Here is a 20122-nt window from a genome sequence, read left to right as displayed (position 1 = left end):
TTTCGATTTTAAAAATTTTTGGCCTTTTCGTTTTCTCGAATTCTCGATTTTTCAGGTTTTTGATTTTGTATTGTTTTAATTTTTCGAGTTCGAATTCTCGTTGTTTCAAGTTTTCAATTTTTCAACATTTCAAGTTGGGAATTTTTCAATTTTTTGATATTTTCACTTTTCAATTTTTCAATTTTACGATTTTTTGATGTTTCGATTTCCCGATTTTAAATGTTTTCATAAGAATTTAAATTTTTACATTTTTCGAATTTTCGATTTCTCTACAACTCGCTTTTTCAGTTTGAAAAATTTTTGGCCTTTTCGTTTTCCCGAATTCCCGATTTTTCAGGTCTTAAATGTCTCAATTTTTCAACATTTCAATTTTGAGAATTTTTCAATTTCCGTATTTTTCAATTTCTCGATTTATCGGTCTTATAAGTTTAAATTTTTCAATTTTGAATATTTCGATGTTTCGATCTTAGGCTGTTTTGAGTTCACAATTTTTCAATTTTTAGACTTCTCGATTTCTAGATATTTTGATGTTTCGATTTCGCATTGTTTTAATTTTCTGATTCTCAAATTTTCAATTTTTTAACATTTCAGTTTTGTACATTTTTTAATTTCTGAATTGATTAAATTTTGATATTTTTACTTTTATATATTTTTTTAATTTTATATTTTTTATTTCAAATGCTCGATCTTTCGATTTTTCGATTTTCCGGTTTTTTGCAAATTTTTCGATTTTTAGAATTTTGGATTGTTTTATTTTTGGGTTTTAATAAGTTTAAAATTTTTCAAATTTGATTTTTGCGTTAATTTTGGGTTATATCGATTTCTTGGCTTTTCTATTTTTCGACCTCTGGACTTTTCGTTTTCTCGAGATTTTGAGGTTTCTATTTTCGAATTTTCGACATTTCTATTTTTGGATTTTCGTTTTCTGGATCTTCCATTTTTCGATTTTAGTTTTTTGTTTTTCCGATTTTTTAATTTTTTGTCACGAAAGATGACTTAGTAAGTTGCTATGTACAATTTAGTGGTAGTAAGTAAAAAATATACAAAAGAATGGCTGCCTTGCGCAACAGGTTATGGAACCAGGGTGCGATTAAAGCAATAAAATGAGTGGAATTCAGTTAAAGAAATTCTTATATATATATATATATTACAAAATTGTAACAATATGTTTAGACCTTTTAGGCCTAATTTCTATTAAAACTCCTACGATTTTTCCAAAACGCCCTATGGAACTCTAAAATGATCTAGAGAATTTTTTCACACACTCGTGGTGGCTTTCCAGTTTTTTAGAATTTTTTCCGATGTCGATTGGATCGACACCTCCCAAATCCAGGATCGCTTCGGGGCTCCGTGAGGGTCTAAAATACGAACAACATAAAATGTAAATCATCAAGAAATCGCGAAAGAAATGAAACCCTTCAAGGTTACATAGCGTCAATTTTCCCAGGCCGATGGACGATTAACTCCGATGAGAACCCTCGATTAAGACCAATAAAACGGACGAAACGCAATAAAAAGGCCCCACTTCAGATAACGTGAGTCCGGAAAAGCGATGGCTAATTTGTTAAAACGGCTTCACTGAAAACTGTCAGTTGCTCTCGCTATTGGAAATTGTAGCTTAATATACTAGAACTCGTGTACTTGTGTACGTTTCATCGAATGACGTTTATTAGGAACTTTGTTGGATTCAGTCGCTAATGGATGTTTTGTTGCGATAATTACAAGTAAGGGTACAGGGGCTTCAGCAGATATTTACTTCAAAACTTATGCAAATCAAGCAAATTTCTACGTGACATTCTTTCGACGTATAAACATAAACACTCCAAGTTAAGCATGCTATTATTGCTGAGAGGTCATTTATCTGCTTTAAATTATTTTAGATTGTTCGTACTTGTGTTTAAGGCTGGGATGGTGCCGGCACGCCATAATAGAGTGCCATAACGACCCTCGATCTTGAACATCAATAAAATATCCCCGACTATATACATGATTTATTTTTCTTTTCAATCCAGATTGCGTTACTTATGGTCCTCGCCTGCAAACTTATCTAGAAATTCATCCGGAAAAACAATGTAGCTCGACGTTTATCGCGTTATTTTGATCCCTCATCAGACCTACTTTTTATGTCCGCTAGCCTGGAACCGAAAAGAAAAGCGATCACTTCTGCCATCCGAAACAATCTCATTATCAGTGACAGCCGAACTGAGTAGACATTGCTCAAAAATAATCCCAATAATAAATCGCTCTATTGTTATCGATTTATTTATTCAACACAGCCGCCAATCGGGGAGGCGATTTTAAGTTTTATCGTCTTACGGCCTTGTGGATGCGGAATCTAAATAAAAGACGACTGGAGCGAGATAAACCTCGGCGAAACCCACGTCCACTTCCCAAAGTTCACTACAGTCCGAAATCGGTTTAGTGTGAATTCCGGTTCATTATCTCTGGGGAAATTTTCAGCGTTTTTGTTTTTTTAACGAATGATGTTGTTTATTTACTTATGGATTCTTGTTGCCACCTAATTGGGCCAAAGTTTTGAAATTTCGCTAATTTGTAGAGGGGGCTAATTTCTGATTGGCTCCATTTTTTGAAACAAATATCACCTGATATCGCTTAATAATACCTACTGCCAATCACTCCAACAAAGCTTTAATTTCCAGCTTGGCCACATTGGCTCTTTTGTAGAGACAGTTATGATGAAACACAAAAGCTGGTTTTTCATTAAAAATCAAACACGGTTATGAATATGTAGGTGTTCAATAAAGGCGGCATATGTTGTATGTTTTAATATCGCCTGGTAAACAATGATTACTATTTACTCGTAAGTAAAAAAATACAACTTAGTGGTAATTTCAACAAAATTTACAACCACCTTAGAATTTAATAAAGAGGCAAAAAAAAAAAAATAGGGGTCGATTTATTAACTCCGCAGAAGGATTATTTGCGTCACATATGTTTTCTTCTATAAATAGGAGTAGTGAACATTATCGTGGAGCGATAGTAATATTGTTGGATTTGCATCGATCCACTAAATTGGAATCACACAATATCGCATGGGAGCAGAGTTGGTTCAACAGGTATTGATCACTCTCGTATAACATATTTGCTGCAGCAATTATCGAACTCGTTTGAGAGGTTGTTAAACTAAATTGCCCCCACTCTCCAGTGTTGGAATTATTTTTTCTATTCTGGAAATTCGGGTATTTGTGCGAATAATGAGTGAATTGATTTTCCTGTGTGTAGAATTCAGAATACAGTGATAGACTTTTAAAGGAAATTTTGGTTAATTTCAAATTACACATACATTACATAGTGCTTCTGCTAAATCTCAAGTTTGTCGTCGAAATCTAGGAAAAACATTTTATTAGGTGCGGTCAAAAAAGGTCGAAATTTCAGAATTTTCATGGTGAAAAATTGAGCTTTGGAAGAGAGCATTTTTTAATTTTTTGTTGTCGGTTTTTCAGTCTCTCGATTTTTATTTAGTCAGTTTTTTCAGATTTCAGTGTTATAATTTTTTGATTTTTCAATTCTTGATTTTTTCGTTATCTGATTTTTAACTTTCGCTATTTTTTCAATTTTTCAGTTTTCGACTTTTTAATTTTACAGTTTTTAGATGTTTATTTTGACATTCTTCGACTTTTGAATTTTATATTTTGACGATTTTTCTGTGTGATTTTTAATTAATCAGTTTTTCCATTTTAGTTTCTTTTATTTTCAATTTTTCAAATTTTCAGTTGTTTTTTCAATGATTGAAGTTTTCAGTTTCTCAAGTTTTAAGATTACAATTTCTATATTTCTCGGTGTTTCAAGTTTCGTTTTTTCTATTTTTGATTTTAAATTTTGCAATTGTTCGATTTTCCTGTTTTTTAATTTTCAGCTTTTTGCTTTTCCAATTCTTGCCCTCTTTATTATTCGATTTGAGTTTTTTTATTTTTTCAGTTTTGGATATCTCAATTTTAAAATTGTTGGGTTTCTCAGTGTTGCTTTTTCGATTTTTCAGATTTTCATTTTTTGATTTTTCAATTTTTCACTGTTACAATATTCCGATTTTTTGATTTTTTAAAATTTCAGTTTTAATAAATTTGTCCTTTTGTTGAAAAATTAAAAAACAAAAAATTGAGAAAATAAAAAATTAAAAATAAATAATTGATAATTTTTCGATTTTTCCGTGTTTCGATATCTCCATTTTTTAGTTTTTGGATTTTCATTATGAAGTTGTTGCAATTTTCAGTAATTTTTGCCTTTTTCGATTTTTTATTTGTAGATATTTTAACTTTTCGATTTTTTAATTTTCTTTTTAATTTTTCGATTTTCTATCTGTTGAATTTTACGATTTTTCGTTTTCTCGATTTTTAATGTTTCACTTTTTCAGGTTCCAATGTTACAAATTTTCGATATACATAACAGTTTCCAGCTTTTTGTCAGTTGTTCCATTTTTTAATTGTTTTTTCGTGACTCAATTTTCAGTTTGACAATTTTTTCAATTTTTCGATATTTCAAGTTTGGTTTTTCAATTTTTCATTTCTTCAGTTTTTCCATTTTTAATTTTTTTTTTTAAATTAACAATTTTGTAATTGTTTTCAATTTGTCGATTTTTATTTTTTTACTTTTTTCAAATAGTTATTAGGGTTTTTATTATTCAATTTTTGGCTTTTTCATGTTCCGATTTTTCAGTTTCTGTATTTTTTCAATTCTTCGACTTCTCAACTCTCGATGTTAAAATTTTTTAATTTTACATGTTTCGTTTTTACTTAGTTTTTTAGTTTTCCGGTTTATATTTTAAAATCGTTGAATTTAGATTTTTTTAATTGTTTAATTTATAGAAGTTTTTGTTTTTCGCTTTTTCAATTTTTCACTTTCTCGATTTTTAGGTTTCAATATTACAATTTTTCAATAATCCAGATCAATTTCCTAATTTTTTCATTTTTCGATTTTTCAAGTTTCATTTTAAAATCTTTGGATTTTGGTATTTTTGATTATTTGATTTATAGAAATTTGGGTTTTTCGTTTTTTCAATTTTTCAATTTCTCGATATTTAATTAATCTGGGTTTTCAGGTTTCCATATTACAATTTTTCAACTTTTCAATTGTTTTTTCACTTACCCACTTGTTTTATTTTCTCATTTTTCAATTTTTGATTATCATTTTTTCGGTTTTTTAATTTTTTCTTTATTTTTTCAATTATTCGATATTTCAATTTTTAAATTGTTGGATTTTTCAGTGTTCAGCTCTTTCGATTTTTGAGTTTTTAATTTTTTGATTTTTCAATTTTTCAGTGTTACAATTTTTGAGTTTTCCGATTTTTATTTTAAAATTTTTGAATTTATAGTAGTTTTTGTTTTCGTTTTTTCAAATTTTCACTCTCAATATTACAATTTTTCCATTTTTACGGATTTTTCCATTTTTAAATTTTTCGATATTTCAAGGTTCATTTTTCAGTTTTTAAGTCTCATTTTTTCGTTTTTTTCAAGTTTTCTTTATTTTTTCAATTCTTCGATTTCTCAATTTTTGATTTTTCAATTCAATTCAAAATTTCGGTTTGAATAAATTTGTCCTTTTGTTGAACAAAATCGAGAAAATGAAAAATTAAAAATCGAAAATTTGAAAAATTTTATATGGAAAAATTGCAGAATTGCTTCGTTTAATTTTTAATTAATCAGGGTTTTGAGGTTTCAATATTACAATTTTTCGATTTTTCAATTATCCAATTCATTTTTTTAATTTTTTCATTTTTCGATTTTTCAAGTTTCATTTTAAACTCTGTGGATTTTGAAATTAAAATTTTTGTATTTTTGATTATTTAATTTATAGAAATTTTTGTTTTTCGTTTTTTCAATTTTTCGATTACTCGATTTTTAATTAATCAGGGTTTTCAGGTTTCCATATTACAATTTTTCGTTTTTTTAATTGTTTTTTTAATTATCCACTTGTTATTTTCTCATTTTTTCAATTTTTCTTTATTTTTTCAATTCCTGGATTTTTCAATTGTTTTTTCAATTATCCCATTGTTCAATTTCTCAATTTTTTCATTTTTACCGATTTTTCAATTTTTAAATTTTTAAATTTTTCGAAATTTCAAATTTTATTTTTCAGTTTTTAAGTCTCATTTTTTCGGTTTTTTTCAAGTTTTCTTTGTTTTGTCAATTCTTCGATTTCTCAATTTTTTGATTTTTCAATTCAATTCAAAATTTCGGTTTTAATAAATTTGTCCTTTTAGTGAACAATTAAAAAATGCCAAATCGAGAAACTGAAGAAATAAAAATCGAATATAAAAATTAAAAATCGAAAATTTGAAAAATTTTAGATCGAAAAATTGCAGAATTGCTTCGTTTTGTCGATTTTTCCATTTTTCGATTTTTAATTAATCAGAGTTTTGAGGTTTCAATATTACAATTTTTCGATTATTTTTTCAATTATCCAATTCAATTCCTTAATTTTTTCATTTTTCGATTTTTCAAGATTCATTTTAAAATGGTGGGATTTTGAAATTAAAATTTTTTGTATTTTGGATTATTTAATTTATCATTTTTTGTTTTTCGTTTTTTCAATTTTTCAATTTCTCGATATTTAATTAATCTCGGTTTTCAGGTTTCCATATTCAAATTTTTCGATTTTTCAATTTTTTTTTCAATTATTCATTTGTTTGTTTTCTCATTTTTTCATTTTTCGATTTTTCAATTTTAAAATTTTTCGATATTTCAAGTTTCATTTTTTAGTTTTTAAGTCTCAGTTTTTCGGTTTTTTCAAGTTTTCTTTATTTTTTCAATTCTTCGATCTCTGAATTGTTTTACTTTTCAATTCAATTTCTCGGTTTTTAATTGTTTTGTTTTTTGATGTTTCAGTGTTATAATTTTCCGTTTTTCAAAAGTTCAGTTTGAATAAATTTGTCCTTGGTTGAACAATTAAATAATGAAAAATCGAGAAAATGAAAAATTAAAAATCGAAAATTTTAAAAATTGTATATCGAAAAATTGCAGAATTGCTTCGTTTTGTCGATTATTCAATTTCTCGATTTTTAATTAATAGAGTTTAGAGGTTTCAATATTACAATTTTTCCATTTTTCAATTATCCAATTCAATTTCCTAATTTTTTCATTTTTCGACTTTTCAAGATTCATTTTAAAATCTTTGGATTTTGAAATTAAAAAGTTTTTGTCTTTTTATTATTTAATTTATAGAAATTTTTGTTTTTCGTTTTTTCAATTTTTCAATCTCTCGGTATTTAATTAATCACGGTTTTCAGATTTCCATATTACAATTTTTCGATTTTTCAATTTTTTTTTTCAATTATCCACTTGTTTAATTTCTCATTTTTCGGTATTTCAATTTAAAAATTTTTCGATATTTCAAGTTTCATTTTTCAATTTTTGATTCTCATTTTTTCGGTTTTTTCAATTTTTCTTTATTTTTTCGATTCTTCGACTTCTCAATTTTTAAATTTTTTGATTTTTTAATTTTATAATTTTTAGACATTTCAATGTTACAATTTTCTGATTTTTAAATTTTTCAAAATTTTGGTTTGAATATGTAAATTTGTCAAATCGAGAAAATGAAGAAATAAAAATCGAGAATTTGAAAAATTTTTATGTATATCGAAACATTGCAGAATTGTTTCTTTTGTCGATTTTTCAATTTCTCGATTTTTAATTGTTTTGTTTTTTGATGTTTCAGTGTTACAATTTTTCGGTTTTTCAGTTATCCAATTCAATTTCTTAATTTTTGCATTTTTCGATTTTTCAAGTTTCATTTTAAAATCTTTGGATTTTGAAATTAAAAATTTTTGTCTTTTTGGTTATTTAATTTGTAGAAATTTTTGTTTTCCGTTTTCACAGTTTTTCAATTTCTCAATATTTAATTAATCAGGGTTTTCAGGTTTCCATATTACAATTTTTCAATTTTTTTTTTCAATTATCCACTTGTTTAATTTCTCATTTTTCGATATTTCAACTTAAAAATTTTTCGATATTTCAAGTTTCATTTTTCAATTTTTGATTCTCATTTTTTCGGTGTTTTCAATTTTTATTTATTTTTTCGATTCTTCGAGTTCACAATTTTTAAATTTTTTGATTTTTCAGTTTTATAATTTTTAAAAAATAAGGAATTAAATACTGAGAATTTGAAAAATTTTATATCAAAAAAGTGCAAAATGGTTTCTTTGTGTTGATTTTTTCAATTTCTCGATTTTTAATAATTTTGTTTTTGATGTTTTAGTGTTACAATTTTTCGGTTTTTCAAAAGTTCTGTTTGAATAAATTTACCCTTTTGTCGAACAATTAAAAAATGAAGTCGAGAATTTCAAAAATATTATATGGAAAAATTGCAGAATTGTTGCGTTTTGTCAATTTTTCAATTTCTCGATTTATAATTGTTGCATTTTTCAATGATTCGGTGTTATTCGATTTTGCAAAATTTCATTTTGATTAAAATTGAAAATCAGGAACTTGAAAACTTTAAAATTGAAAAATTGCACAATTGTTCCGTTTTTCGATCTTTTGATGTTTCAATTTCGGGATTTTTTATTTTTTCGTTGTTCCAATTTTTCAATTATCCGATTTTGCAGTTTTATTTTTAATTTTTCCATGAATGAATTTTTCATTTTTTCATTTTTCAATAATTCAATGTTAAAATTTTTCGATATTTCAAGTTTCATTTTTCAATTTTTGCTTCTCATTTTTTCGGTTTTTTCAATTTTTCTTTATTTTTTCAATTCTTCGACTTCTCAATTCTTAAATTTTTTTATTTTTCAATTGTTTTTTCAATTATCGCATTGTTCAATTTCTCAATTTTTTCATTTTTACCGATTTTTCAATTTTTAAATTTTTCGGTATTTCAAGTTTTATTTTTCAGTTTTTAAGTCTCATTTTTTGGGTTTCTTCAAATTTTCTTAATTTTTTCAATTCTTCGATTTCTCAATTATTTGATTTTTCAATTCAATTCAAAATTTCGGTTTGAATAAACTTGTCCAATTGTTGAAGCATTAAAAAATGACAAATCGAGAAAATGAAGAAATAAAAATCGAGAATTTCAAAAATTTTATATCGAAAAATTGCAGAATTGTTTTGTTTTTTGATGTTTTAGTGCTACAATTTTCCGTTCTTCAAAAGTTCAGTTTGAATAAATTAGTCCTTTGTTGAACAATTAAAAAATGAAAAATCGAGCAAATGAAAGATTAAAAATCGAAAATTTGAAAAATTTTATATCGAAAAATTGCAGAATTGCTTCGTTTTGTCGATTTTTCCATTTCTCGATTTTTAATTAATCAGGGTTTAGAGGTTTCAATATTACAATTTTTCGATTTTTCAATTATCCCATTCAGTTTCTTAATTTTTCATTTTTCGATTATTCAAGTTTTATTTTAAAATCTTTGGATTTTGAAATAAAAATTTTTTGTATTTTTGATTATTTAATTTATGGAAATTTTTATTTTTCGTTTTTTCAAATTTTCAATTTCTCGATATTTAATTAATCTGGGTTTTCAGGTTTCCATATTACAATTTTTCAATTGTTTTTTCAATTATCCACTTGTTTATTTTCTCATTTTTTCATTTTTCAATTTTTCAGTTTTAAAATTTTTCGATATTTCAGTTTCATTTTTCAATTTTTGATTCTCATTTTTTCGTTTTTTGTTTATTTTTTCAATTCTTCGACTTCTCAATTTTAAACTTTTTTGATTTTTCAATTGTTTTTTCAATTATCCCATTGTTCAATTTCTCAATTTTTTCATTTTTACCGAATTTTGAATTTTTAAATTTTTCGATATTTCAAATTTCATTTTTCAGTCTCAGTTTTTCAGTTTTTTCAAGTTTTCTTTATTTTTTCAATTCTTCGATTTCTCAATTGTTTTACTTTCAATTCAACTTCTTGGTTTTTAATTGTTTTGTTTTTTGATATTTCAGTGTTACAATTTTCCGGTTTTCAAAACTTCAGTTTGAATAAATTTGTCCTTTGTTGAACAATTAAAAAATGACAAATCGAGAAAATGAAAAATTAAAAATCGAAAATTTGAAAAATTTTATATCAAAAAATTGCAGAATTGCTTCGTTTTGTCGATTTTTCCGTTTCTCGATTTTTAATTAATCAGGGTTTAGAGGTTTCAATATTACAATTTTTCGATTTTTCAATTATCCCATTCAGTTTCTTAATTTTTTCATTTTTCGATTTTTCAAGTTTCATTTTAAAATCTTTGGATTTTGAAATTAAAATTTTTGTCTTTTTGATTATTTTTGTTTTTCGTTTTTTCAATGTTTCAATTTCTCGATATTTAATTAATCAGGGTTTTCAGATTTCCATATTACAATTTCTCGATTTTTCAATTGTTTTTTCAATTATCCACTTGTTTAATTTCTCATTTTTTCATTTTTCAATTTTTAAATTTTTCGATATTTCAAGTTCCTTTTTTCAGTTTTTAAGTCTCATTTTTTCGGTTTTTTCAAGTTTTCTTTATTTTTTCGATTCTTCGATTTCTCAATTTTTTAATTTTTCAATCCAATTCAAAATTTCAGCTTGAATAAATTTGTCCTTTTGTTGAACAATTAAAAAATGCAAATCGAGAAAATGAAAAATTATAAATCGAGAATTTGAAAAATATTATATTAAAAAATTGAAGAATTGTTTCTTTTTGTCGATATTTCAATTTCTCGGTTTTGAATTGTTTTGTTTTTTGATGTTTCAGTATTACAATTTTCCGTTCTTCAAAAGTTCAGTTTGAATAAATTTGTCCTTTGTTGAACAAATGAAAAATGAAAAATCAAGAAAATGAAAAATTAAATATGGAAAATTTAAAAAAATTTACATCGAAACATTGTAGATTCGCTTCGTTTTGTCGATTTTTTCATTTCTCGATTTTTAATTAATCAGGGTTTTGAGGTTATTACAATTTTTCGATTTTTCAATTATCCAATTCAATTTCTTAATTTTTTCGTTTTTCGATTTTTCAAAAAAAAAAATCTTTGGATTTTGAAATTAAAAATTTTTGTCTTTTTGATTATTTAATTTATAGAAATTTTTGTTTTTCGTTTTTTCAATTTTTCAATTTCTCGATGTTTAATTAATGAGGGTTTTCAGGTTTCCGTATTACAATTTTTCGATTTTTCAATTGTTTTTCAATTATCCACTTATTTAATTTCTCATTTTTTCATTTTTCAATTTTAAAATTTTTCGATATTTCAAGTTTCATTTTTCAGTTTTTCATTCTCATTTTTTCGGTTTTTCCAAATTTTCTTTATTTTTTCAATTCTTCGACTTCTCAATTTTTAAATTTTTTGATTTTCCAATTTTATAATTTTTAGACGTTTCAATGTTACAATTTTCTGATTTTTAAATTTTTCAAAATTTCAGTTTCAATAAATCTGTCCTTTTGTTGAACAATTAAAAAATGAAAAGTCGGGAATTTGAAAATTTTCTCGATTTTTAGTTGTTGCATTTTTTAATGTTTCGGTGTTACAGTTATTCGATTTTGCAAAATTTCATTTTGATTAAAATTGAAAATCAGGAACTTTAAAATTGAAAAATTGCACAATTGTTTCGTTTTTCGATGTTTTTGATGTTTCAATTTCGGGATTTTTTACTTTTTCGTTGTTCCAGTTTTTCAATTATCCGATTTTGCAGTTTTATTTTTAATTTTTCCATGTTTTTACAATTTGTCAATTTTTCGGTGTCTCGATTTTTTAGTTTCTAGATTTTCATTTTGAAATTTTTTGGATTTTTTATTTTAAAATTTTTGTCTTCATTGTTTCAATGGTACAATTTTCCGATTTTCCACTATTTTAGTTTGGATAAATTTGTTCTTTTGCTGAAAAATAAAAAATCACGAAATTGAAAAATTAAAAAACTAAAAGTTTAAAATTCAAAAAATTGTAAAACCGGAGGACTAACAAAGTAAAAAATGGAACATGAATTTTGCATACAATCCGAAGTTAATGCTTAATAGAGAATTAAATGAGAAATTTGGTATTTTAATGTCCAATTATCTGGAAAATGGGTCGATGTATGTTAGAAGTTACAATGACAAAGTTATGTGGACCAAAGGTAACATAGATAAAATATTAGGTGATCGGACTTATCTATGTTCAGTTCCTTCTTTAAAAAATATAGTCTGGAAAAGACGTGTTCGTCAGATTGTTAAGGCATTAAAGTGTTTCTAAAGATAATTGGAAACAGAATTAAATACTTTTAATGCATCTCAGCTGGTTATAACTGTACTCGAGTACTTTTACAGGGAATAACCTCCATAGCAGGCAGTTGAAGGTTGACCAGGAACTAATGACACTCATAAGGTGATTAACTCTCTTTCCAAATATCTTTAGAAATACTTTACCTGGAGAATTTAATGGGGGGTGATATATTTAGTGTGAAACAATTGAATTTTCAAATTCATAGGCTATCATTTGCACATTTTACAACACAACAGTATTCTGACACAGAAAATCAAAAGAACTCTTCCGTGACGTCATAATTTGGTCCAGCAAGTTCAAAAAGTGCAAATTATATCTAAAAAAAATTCTTTTAATATTTTTTTCGATAAACAGTTTAGCCTTTTATTACGGCACTTATTTTTTAATACATATTTGGTGTCTGACCCTCCTCAATTTCGTCGCAGCGTGCCACGTTCCGGGAGCGCAACACAACTCGCCAAGTTCGTCCAACTCCGCGCAACTTCCCGCATAATTAAACGCATGATCTTTTTCGAGTTTTCGCGAGTTCACGGCGATAATGACGTTTTTCTCGGTTACAGAAGCGCATCGAGCCCTCGAACTCCTCGAAGACTACCACTCGAAACTTATCAAGCCGCAGGACAAGCAGCTGAGGTTGGCCATCGAACGCGTCATCCGGATCTTCAAGTCGCGGCTGTTCCAGGCACTTTTAGGTAAGAATATTAATCCTTTATTGTCTTCTCAGGGGAAATTATTACGAAATACCTGCGTAATAGAATTACAGTTTGATGCACATAATTCAGAGTAAACTAGGAAATTAATATGGTGCGCGGAGCCACCTTAATGAATTAGAGCCGTGATTGATTTATTACTTTTCGTACTAATTGAAAACAGGATGCTAACTTTAAATTTCTATCGCGTTCGAGGATTCGGTGAATTATCTAGAAACTTTAGCTCGGTGAATGGTCTTTACGGTTTCCGTGCTACGGAAGAACGAGAGAACAAGCTGATAAAACTTGGAACCATTCATTGTGCGCTTTCGAGTTTAATGTGTGTCGGCAGAATAGCTACATGAAGATTTAATTATGAAACATTGCTACATTTGTATGGACGGGATTTTACTTACTTTTTCGATCAACTTTGGAACTATGCTCTCTATTTTCTGTGAAAATATCGCAGGGTAATTCTAAACTAAACTTCGTGCTTCGATATAAGCTCCGGAAACAGTGCGAACGAGAAACTAAAAACACAAAGTCTGATGTTCTAATTTAATAATGATGATAAACAGGAGTCTCGGTAGCTCTTGACAACAAAGTAAAGCCCGGATTTATATAATATACTTTGTAAAAAGAGCGGATTTTTATGCACAAATATTTGTAAAAATGTGTTATATGTATATCATAACATTTTGTACGAAGAAAAATTTTGTTCTAAGGTATATCAACTGGTGTGTACTTTAATAGTCCTAATAATGTCGGGACGCAATTCTATGTCAATATCTAATGATTCGCAATTTAAAATTAAACTGATGTTTTCTAGGACCTTGCAATCAATATTTTTATTAATCACGTCTTCCACTTTTTTATTTACCTAGTTTTCCTGAACCATTCAAAGTATTGGTTTCAAAATTTTCAATTACCTGAACAGAAGTTTCGTCCTACAAAATATATAAATTGATTTTATACAATTTCATATAATATAACATACATATTTATGGATTGTTTACTTCTTAACTGTAAACATAAAAATGAAATTCAATGTACGAATGTAAAATAAGCGCAAATTTTAGCTCCAGATCCAGATGAGTTCTTTGGACGGTACAAAATTTCGGTAATCTTGGTCCGGGATCATAAACACGTTATATTTTTTAAAACAGGGTGTCGAGATCTGTATCCTAAAATTTTTTGTAGATTTTGAACACCTTTTCCAAAAGCGTAATATTTTAATACCTATGAAATTTTTCGACCATTTTCGAAAATTAATTCAAAGGTATTGTTACGAAATAAACCCATACGCCGCCCCCGGTGCGATGCCTATGGGTCTTCTAGTAGGTACGCATTTCTTCTAGTGTGTAGCATGACTCATCGATGACAGCGGCAGGCGCTCGGTAGGGAAAGGTCTGGGAACGGAAGTCGCGATGGATTCCAGAAAGACCTCGATGGGGAAATATCGAGAAGGGAATACGAATTTAAATAGAGACCACAGTCGGGAACGATTCATTCATTATTCAATCGAACTACGAGTCCAGCGAGCCAAATTGCAGTGGAAATAGTTTGTACATAATTGCTGTAATAGTTAGTCGTGTATATTCAAGTTAGTAAGGAATAAATTGTTGAGTTTTACTCACGCCAATTTTAATCACCCGTTCAACGTAACAGTATTTTCTTGTACATTTGAACGTCCACAAGCTATTTTCGGTATCATTTCGTCGAAAATTTCTAGTATTTTCCAAAATCGCCAATATAAAATTGGTAATTTTTTGCAGTTTAAAAAAAAATTTACTTTAAAACCGAATATATAGAATTTTTTCCGGGATCACGAACACGCTATAGTCGTAAATCAGCACGTCGAGATTTTTTTTTAAATCTTTGAGTAACTTTTCTAAAAACTTAGCTTTTCAATAAGTTCGAAAGTATGCAATTTTCAACCGATATCATTAATCCAAAAATCAAAAAACCAAATCGAAAGCACGAAAATCGAAAAATCTAAAACTCGAAAATCGAATAATCTAAGATCGAAAAAGTGAAAAATCGAAAATCTGAAAATTGAAACTTGAAAATTTTGAAAATCAGAAAATCGGAAAGTGAAAATTTGTAAAGCAACAAAATTGGAAAATTAAAAAACCGAAAATGGAAAAATCGAAAATCGAAAAATGGAAAAATTGAAAAATCAAAAAATCAAGAAATCGCAAATTTGAAAATCCGGAAAATTGGAAAATCGAAACAAAAATGGAAAATCGAAGAATCGAAAGTCGGAAATTTAAAAACCAAAAATCGAAATATCGAGAATCGATAAATTAAAAAAGCGAAAAATCGCAAAGTGGAATTTGAAAAATCGAAGACCCGAAAATAGAAAAATCGATAATCGAAAAATCAAAAAACTAAAAAATTGAAAAATCGAAAATCTAAAAATTTAAACTTGAAAATTTAAAAAATAAGAAACTCGAAAAGCTAAAAAATGGAAAAGTTGAAAAATTGAAAAACGGAAAAACGAAAAATCGAAAATCGGGTATCGAAAAATTAAAAAACCGAAAAATTGAAAAATCGAAAATCGACAAATGGAAAGACCGAAAAATCGAAAATTCCAAAAATCAAAATCGGAAAATAAAACAATCGAAAAATGGAGAAGCAAAAAAAATGCAATGTCTAAAAACTGACAAACAGAAAAATATAAAAATCTAAAAATCGCAATCTCGAAAAATCGGAAAATCGAAACATCTAAAAATGGAAAATCGAAAAATCGAAAATGGGAAATTGAAAAAACGGAATTTCAAATATCGAGAATGGAAACATTAAACAAGCGAAAAATCGGAAAACCGAAAAATCTAAAAACAAAAAATTGAAAATCAAAAAATCAAAAATTCGAAAATTCTTAATATTGGAAATTCTAAAAATCGAAAATTCAAAAATCGAAAGAAGAAAGAATCACGAAAGGAACGAAGGACGAAAAGGACGGAGGACGAAAATGACGAAAAGGACGAAATAGAAAAGGACGAAGGACGAAAAGGACGAAGTACAAAAAGGACGAAGCACGAAAAGGACGAAGGACGAAAAGAACGAGAGACGACGAGGACGAATTAGGAAAAGACGAAGGACGAAAAGAACGAGAGACGACGAGGACGAATTAGGAAAAGACGAAGGACGAAAAGAACGAGAGACGACGAGGACGAATTAGGAAAAGACGAAGGACGAAGGACGAAAAGGACGAAGGAGGAAAAGGACGAAGGACGAAAAGGACGAAAGACGAAATGGACGAAACACGAAATTGACGACGGAGGAAAAGGACGAAAGACGAAAACAACGAAGGACGAAAAGCACCGAGGACGAAAAGGACGAAGGACGAAAAGAATGAAAGAAGACGAAAAGGATGAAAAGGAGGAAGGACGAAAATGACGTAGGACGAAAAGGACGAAGGACGAAAAGGACGACAAGGACGAAGAGCGAAAAGGACGAAAATGACGAAATATGAAAAGAACGAAGGACGAAAAGGGCAAAGGACGAAATGGACGAAACACGAAAAGGACGAAGGACGAAAAGAGCGAAGGACGAAGGACAAAAAGAGCGAAGGACGAAGGACGAAAAGGACGAAGGACGAAAAGGACCAAAGACGAAGAGGACGATGGACGAAAAGGATGAAAGACGAAAATGACGAAAAGGACGAAGGACGAAAAGGACGACAGACGAAAAGGACGAAGGAAGAAAAGGACGAAAGACGAAAAGGACGAAAGACGAAAAAGACGAAGGACGAAAAGGGCGAAGGACGAAAAGGACGAAGGACGAAAAGGACGAAGGACGAAAAGGACGAAGGACGAAAAGGACGAAGGACGAAAAGGACGAAGGACGAAAAGAACGAGAGACGAAAAGGACGAATTAGGAAAAGGACGAAGGACGAAACGGACAAAGAACGAAAGGGACGAAATTGACGACGGAGGAAAGGGCGAAAAGGATGAAGGACGAAAAGAATGAAAGAAGACGAAAAGAATGAAAAGGAGGAAGGACAAAAAGGACGTAGGACGAAAAGGACGAAGGACGAAAACGTCGACAAGGACGAAAGGCGAAAAGGACGAAAATGACGAAAGACGAAGAGAACGATGGACGAAATGGACGAAACACGAAATTGACGACGGAGGAAAAGGACGAAAGACGAAAAGAACGAAGGACGAAAAGGACCAAGGACGAAAAGGACGAAGGACGAAAAGAATGAAAGAAGACGAAAAGGATGAAAAGGAGGAAGGACGAAAATGACGTAGGACGAAAAGGACGAAGGACAAAAAGGACGACAAGGACGAAGAGCGAAAAGGACGAAAATGACGAAATATGAAAAGAACGAAGGACGAAAAGGGCAAAGGACGAAATGGACGAAACACGAAAAGGACGAAGGACGAAAAGAGCGAAGGACGAAGGACGAAAAGAGCGAAGGACGAAGGACGAAAAGGACCAAGGACGAAGAGGACGATGGACGAAAAGGATGAAAGACGAAAATGACGAAAAGGACGAAATAGAAAAGGACGAAGGACGAAAGACGAAAAGGACGAAGGACGAAAAGAACGAGAGACGAAAAGGACGAATTAGGAAAAGGACGAAGGATGAAACGGACGAAGAACGAAAGGGACGAAATTGACGACGGAGGAAAGGACGAAAAGGATGAAGGACGAAAAGAATGAAAGACGAAAAGAACGAAACTGACGACGCAGGAAAAGGACGAAGGACGAAAAAGGCGAAGGACGAAAAGGACGAAGGACCAAAAGGAGTGAAAAAACTGACGATTAGAAAAATAAAAAAATCGGGAAAGCAAAAATCTAAAATCGGAAAATCAAAAATCAAAAAAACGAAGATCGCAAAAACTTGAAAACCTAGAAATCAAAAATCGAAAAACTGAAATATCGAAAATCTGAAAACTGAAACTTGAAAATTTTTAAAATCAGAAAATCGAAAAGTGGAAAATCGAAAAGTAAATAAATTGAAGCCTAAAACCTGAAGAATGGAAAAATTTTAAATTCGAAAATTCTTCAAATCAACAATCGAAAAATCGAAAAACTGAAACTCACAAATGTGAAAAATCGAAAAACCGATAAATCGAAAAACACAAATGGAATCATCGAAAATTCAAAGATCAAAATCGGAAGGTTAAGCAATCGAAAAATAGAGAAATAAAAAATGCAAAATTTAAAAACTGACGAACAAAAATATTGAAAAATCAAAAAATCAAGAAATCGGAAAATCGAAACATTAAAAAATGGAAACTGAAAACTCAAAAGTAAAGATATCGAGAATCGAAAAATTAAAAAACCGAAAAATCGTAAGATCGAAAAATCTAAAAATGGAAAACCGAAAAATCGAAAATTGAAAATTGAAAAATTGAAGGCCAGAATCGGGAATCGAAAAATTAAAAACCCAAAAATCGAACATTCAAAAATCAAAAAAGGAAAGGACCAAGGACGAAAAGGATCAAGGTCGGAAATGACGATAAGGACGAAATAGAAAAGGACGGAAGACGAAAAGGTTGAACGACGAAAAGGACGAAGACCGAAAAGGACGAAGGACGAAAAGGACAAAGGACGAAAAGGACGAAAGACAAAAAGGAGGAAGTGAAAAACTGGCGATTAGAAAAATCAAAAAATCGGGAAAGTAAAAATCTAAAATCGGAAAATCGAAAATCGAAAAAACGAAGATAGCAAAAATTGAAAAGTCAAAAACTTGAAAATCTAGAAATCTAAAACCGAAAAACTGAAATATCGAAAATCTGAAAACTGAAACTTGAAAATTTTGAAAATCAGAAGATCGAAAAGTGGAAAATCGAAAAGCAAAAAAATTGAAGTCTAAAATCTGAAGAATGGAAAAATTTTAAATTCGAAAATTCTTTAAATCAGCAATCGCAAAACTGAAACTCACATATGTAAAAAATCGAAAACCGTTAAATCGAAAAACGAAAAATGGAATAATCGAAAATTCAAAGATCAAAATCGGAAGGTAAAACAATCGAAAAATAGAGAAATAGAAAATGCAAAATTTAAAAACTGACGTACAGAAATATTGAAAAATCAAGAAATCGGAAAATCGGAAACTGAAAACTCAAAAATCGAGATATCTAGAATCGAAAAATTAAAAAACCGAAAAATCGTAAGATCAAAAAATATAAAAATGGAAAATCGAAAATTGAAAATTGAAAAATTGAAGGCCAGAAAATCGAAAAATCTAAAATCTAAATATCGGGAATCGAAAAACTATAAACCCAAAAATCGAACATTCAAAAATCAAAAAATAGGATAGCAAAATAATCGCAAATTGGAAAAAAATCGAAAATCTAAAAACTCACGAACAGAAAAATCTAAAAATCAAAGAATGGACAATCGAAAAATTAAAAAATCGAAAGATGGAAAAAACAAATGAGTTCGTTGGAGTCCAAAAAATTTTATAATTCGGCAATCGTGGTAAGGGATATTTTCAAAATAAGATTGTCGAAATCTGTATCCCAATTTTTTTTTAGATTTTGAACAACTTTTCCGGTGGCTCAATTTTTTAATGCTTGCAAAATTATGAAATTTTGAACCATTTTTCGACCATCTTCGAAAGTATCTGAATGTCTACAAGCAATTTCTGGCGTCATTTCTTCGAAAATTTCTAGTATTTTCCAATATCGCTAATATAAAATTCGTAATTTGTTCCAGTTTTAAAAAAATTTTACTTCCAAACCAAATTTTTAGAATCTTTTTTCTGGGATCGTAAACACGCTATATTTTTAAATCAGCACGTCCAGATCTATATCGCAATAAGTTCAATAAGTACGAAAATATGCAATTTTTGACCAATTTTGGCCATCTTAGAAAATTACCCAGCTGCTTTTGGCTTTATTTATTGGAAAATTCCTACTATTTCGTGAAATAATCATTAATAAATCTTAATACAGTCTGAACTTATTTAAAAAATATTTTTCTATGTTTACATAAAAATAATAAACTAATTAATTAAAATGTTTTGTCTTTTCTTCAAAAGTGGCTACACATTTGCGCTCCGTTCTGATCACGAACCGAACTTTATTTGTTTCGTGTTTCGAGCAATAAAATTTACCGTCTAATAAATCACTCCTTGCCTAATTCCTTGCTTATTGATAATTTTCATTCGAAACCAGGAAATAAATGCGAAGTTATAACGATTCAGAATTCTACAAGCTCCTGTTACCAGAAATCAATTCAACAAGGTTTTTGCTTCACCGTGTAACTGAATAATTAATTAATTACCACCCATCGTTTC

At 28.8% G+C, this 20122-nt stretch overlaps 1 protein-coding gene and 1 long non-coding RNA gene across 4 annotated transcripts in view; one reads left to right on the top strand and one right to left on the bottom strand.

The window, feature by feature from the left end:
* Positions 1 to 20122, top strand: part of LOC135128588 (disks large 1 tumor suppressor protein) — a 1417771-nt gene that overhangs the window by 206023 nt on the left and 1191626 nt on the right. For all 3 annotated transcript variants that reach the window (XM_064055493.1, XM_064055492.1, XM_064055490.1), the window contains exon 2: positions 12734 to 12865. In XM_064055493.1, the coding sequence (XP_063911563.1) occupies positions 12734 to 12865 (132 nt within the window). The remainder of the gene's footprint in view (positions 1 to 12733; positions 12866 to 20122) is intronic.
* On the bottom strand, positions 1225 to 1573 carry LOC135128705 (uncharacterized). The gene is made up of 2 exons (XR_010280458.1): positions 1416 to 1573; positions 1225 to 1358 (listed from the first exon to the last, which is right to left on the bottom strand). It is a non-coding gene; the product is annotated as an uncharacterized LOC135128705 (long non-coding RNA).

This window comes from Zophobas morio, unplaced genomic scaffold (assembly GCF_036711695.1).
Source record: "Zophobas morio isolate AGI-343-1 ecotype UQ-CSIRO unplaced genomic scaffold, CSIRO_AGI_Zmor_V1 ptg000014l, whole genome shotgun sequence".
NCBI classification, from domain to species: domain Eukaryota; kingdom Metazoa; phylum Arthropoda; class Insecta; order Coleoptera; family Tenebrionidae; genus Zophobas; species Zophobas morio.
This window is presented reverse-complemented; position numbering and strand designations above follow the sequence as displayed.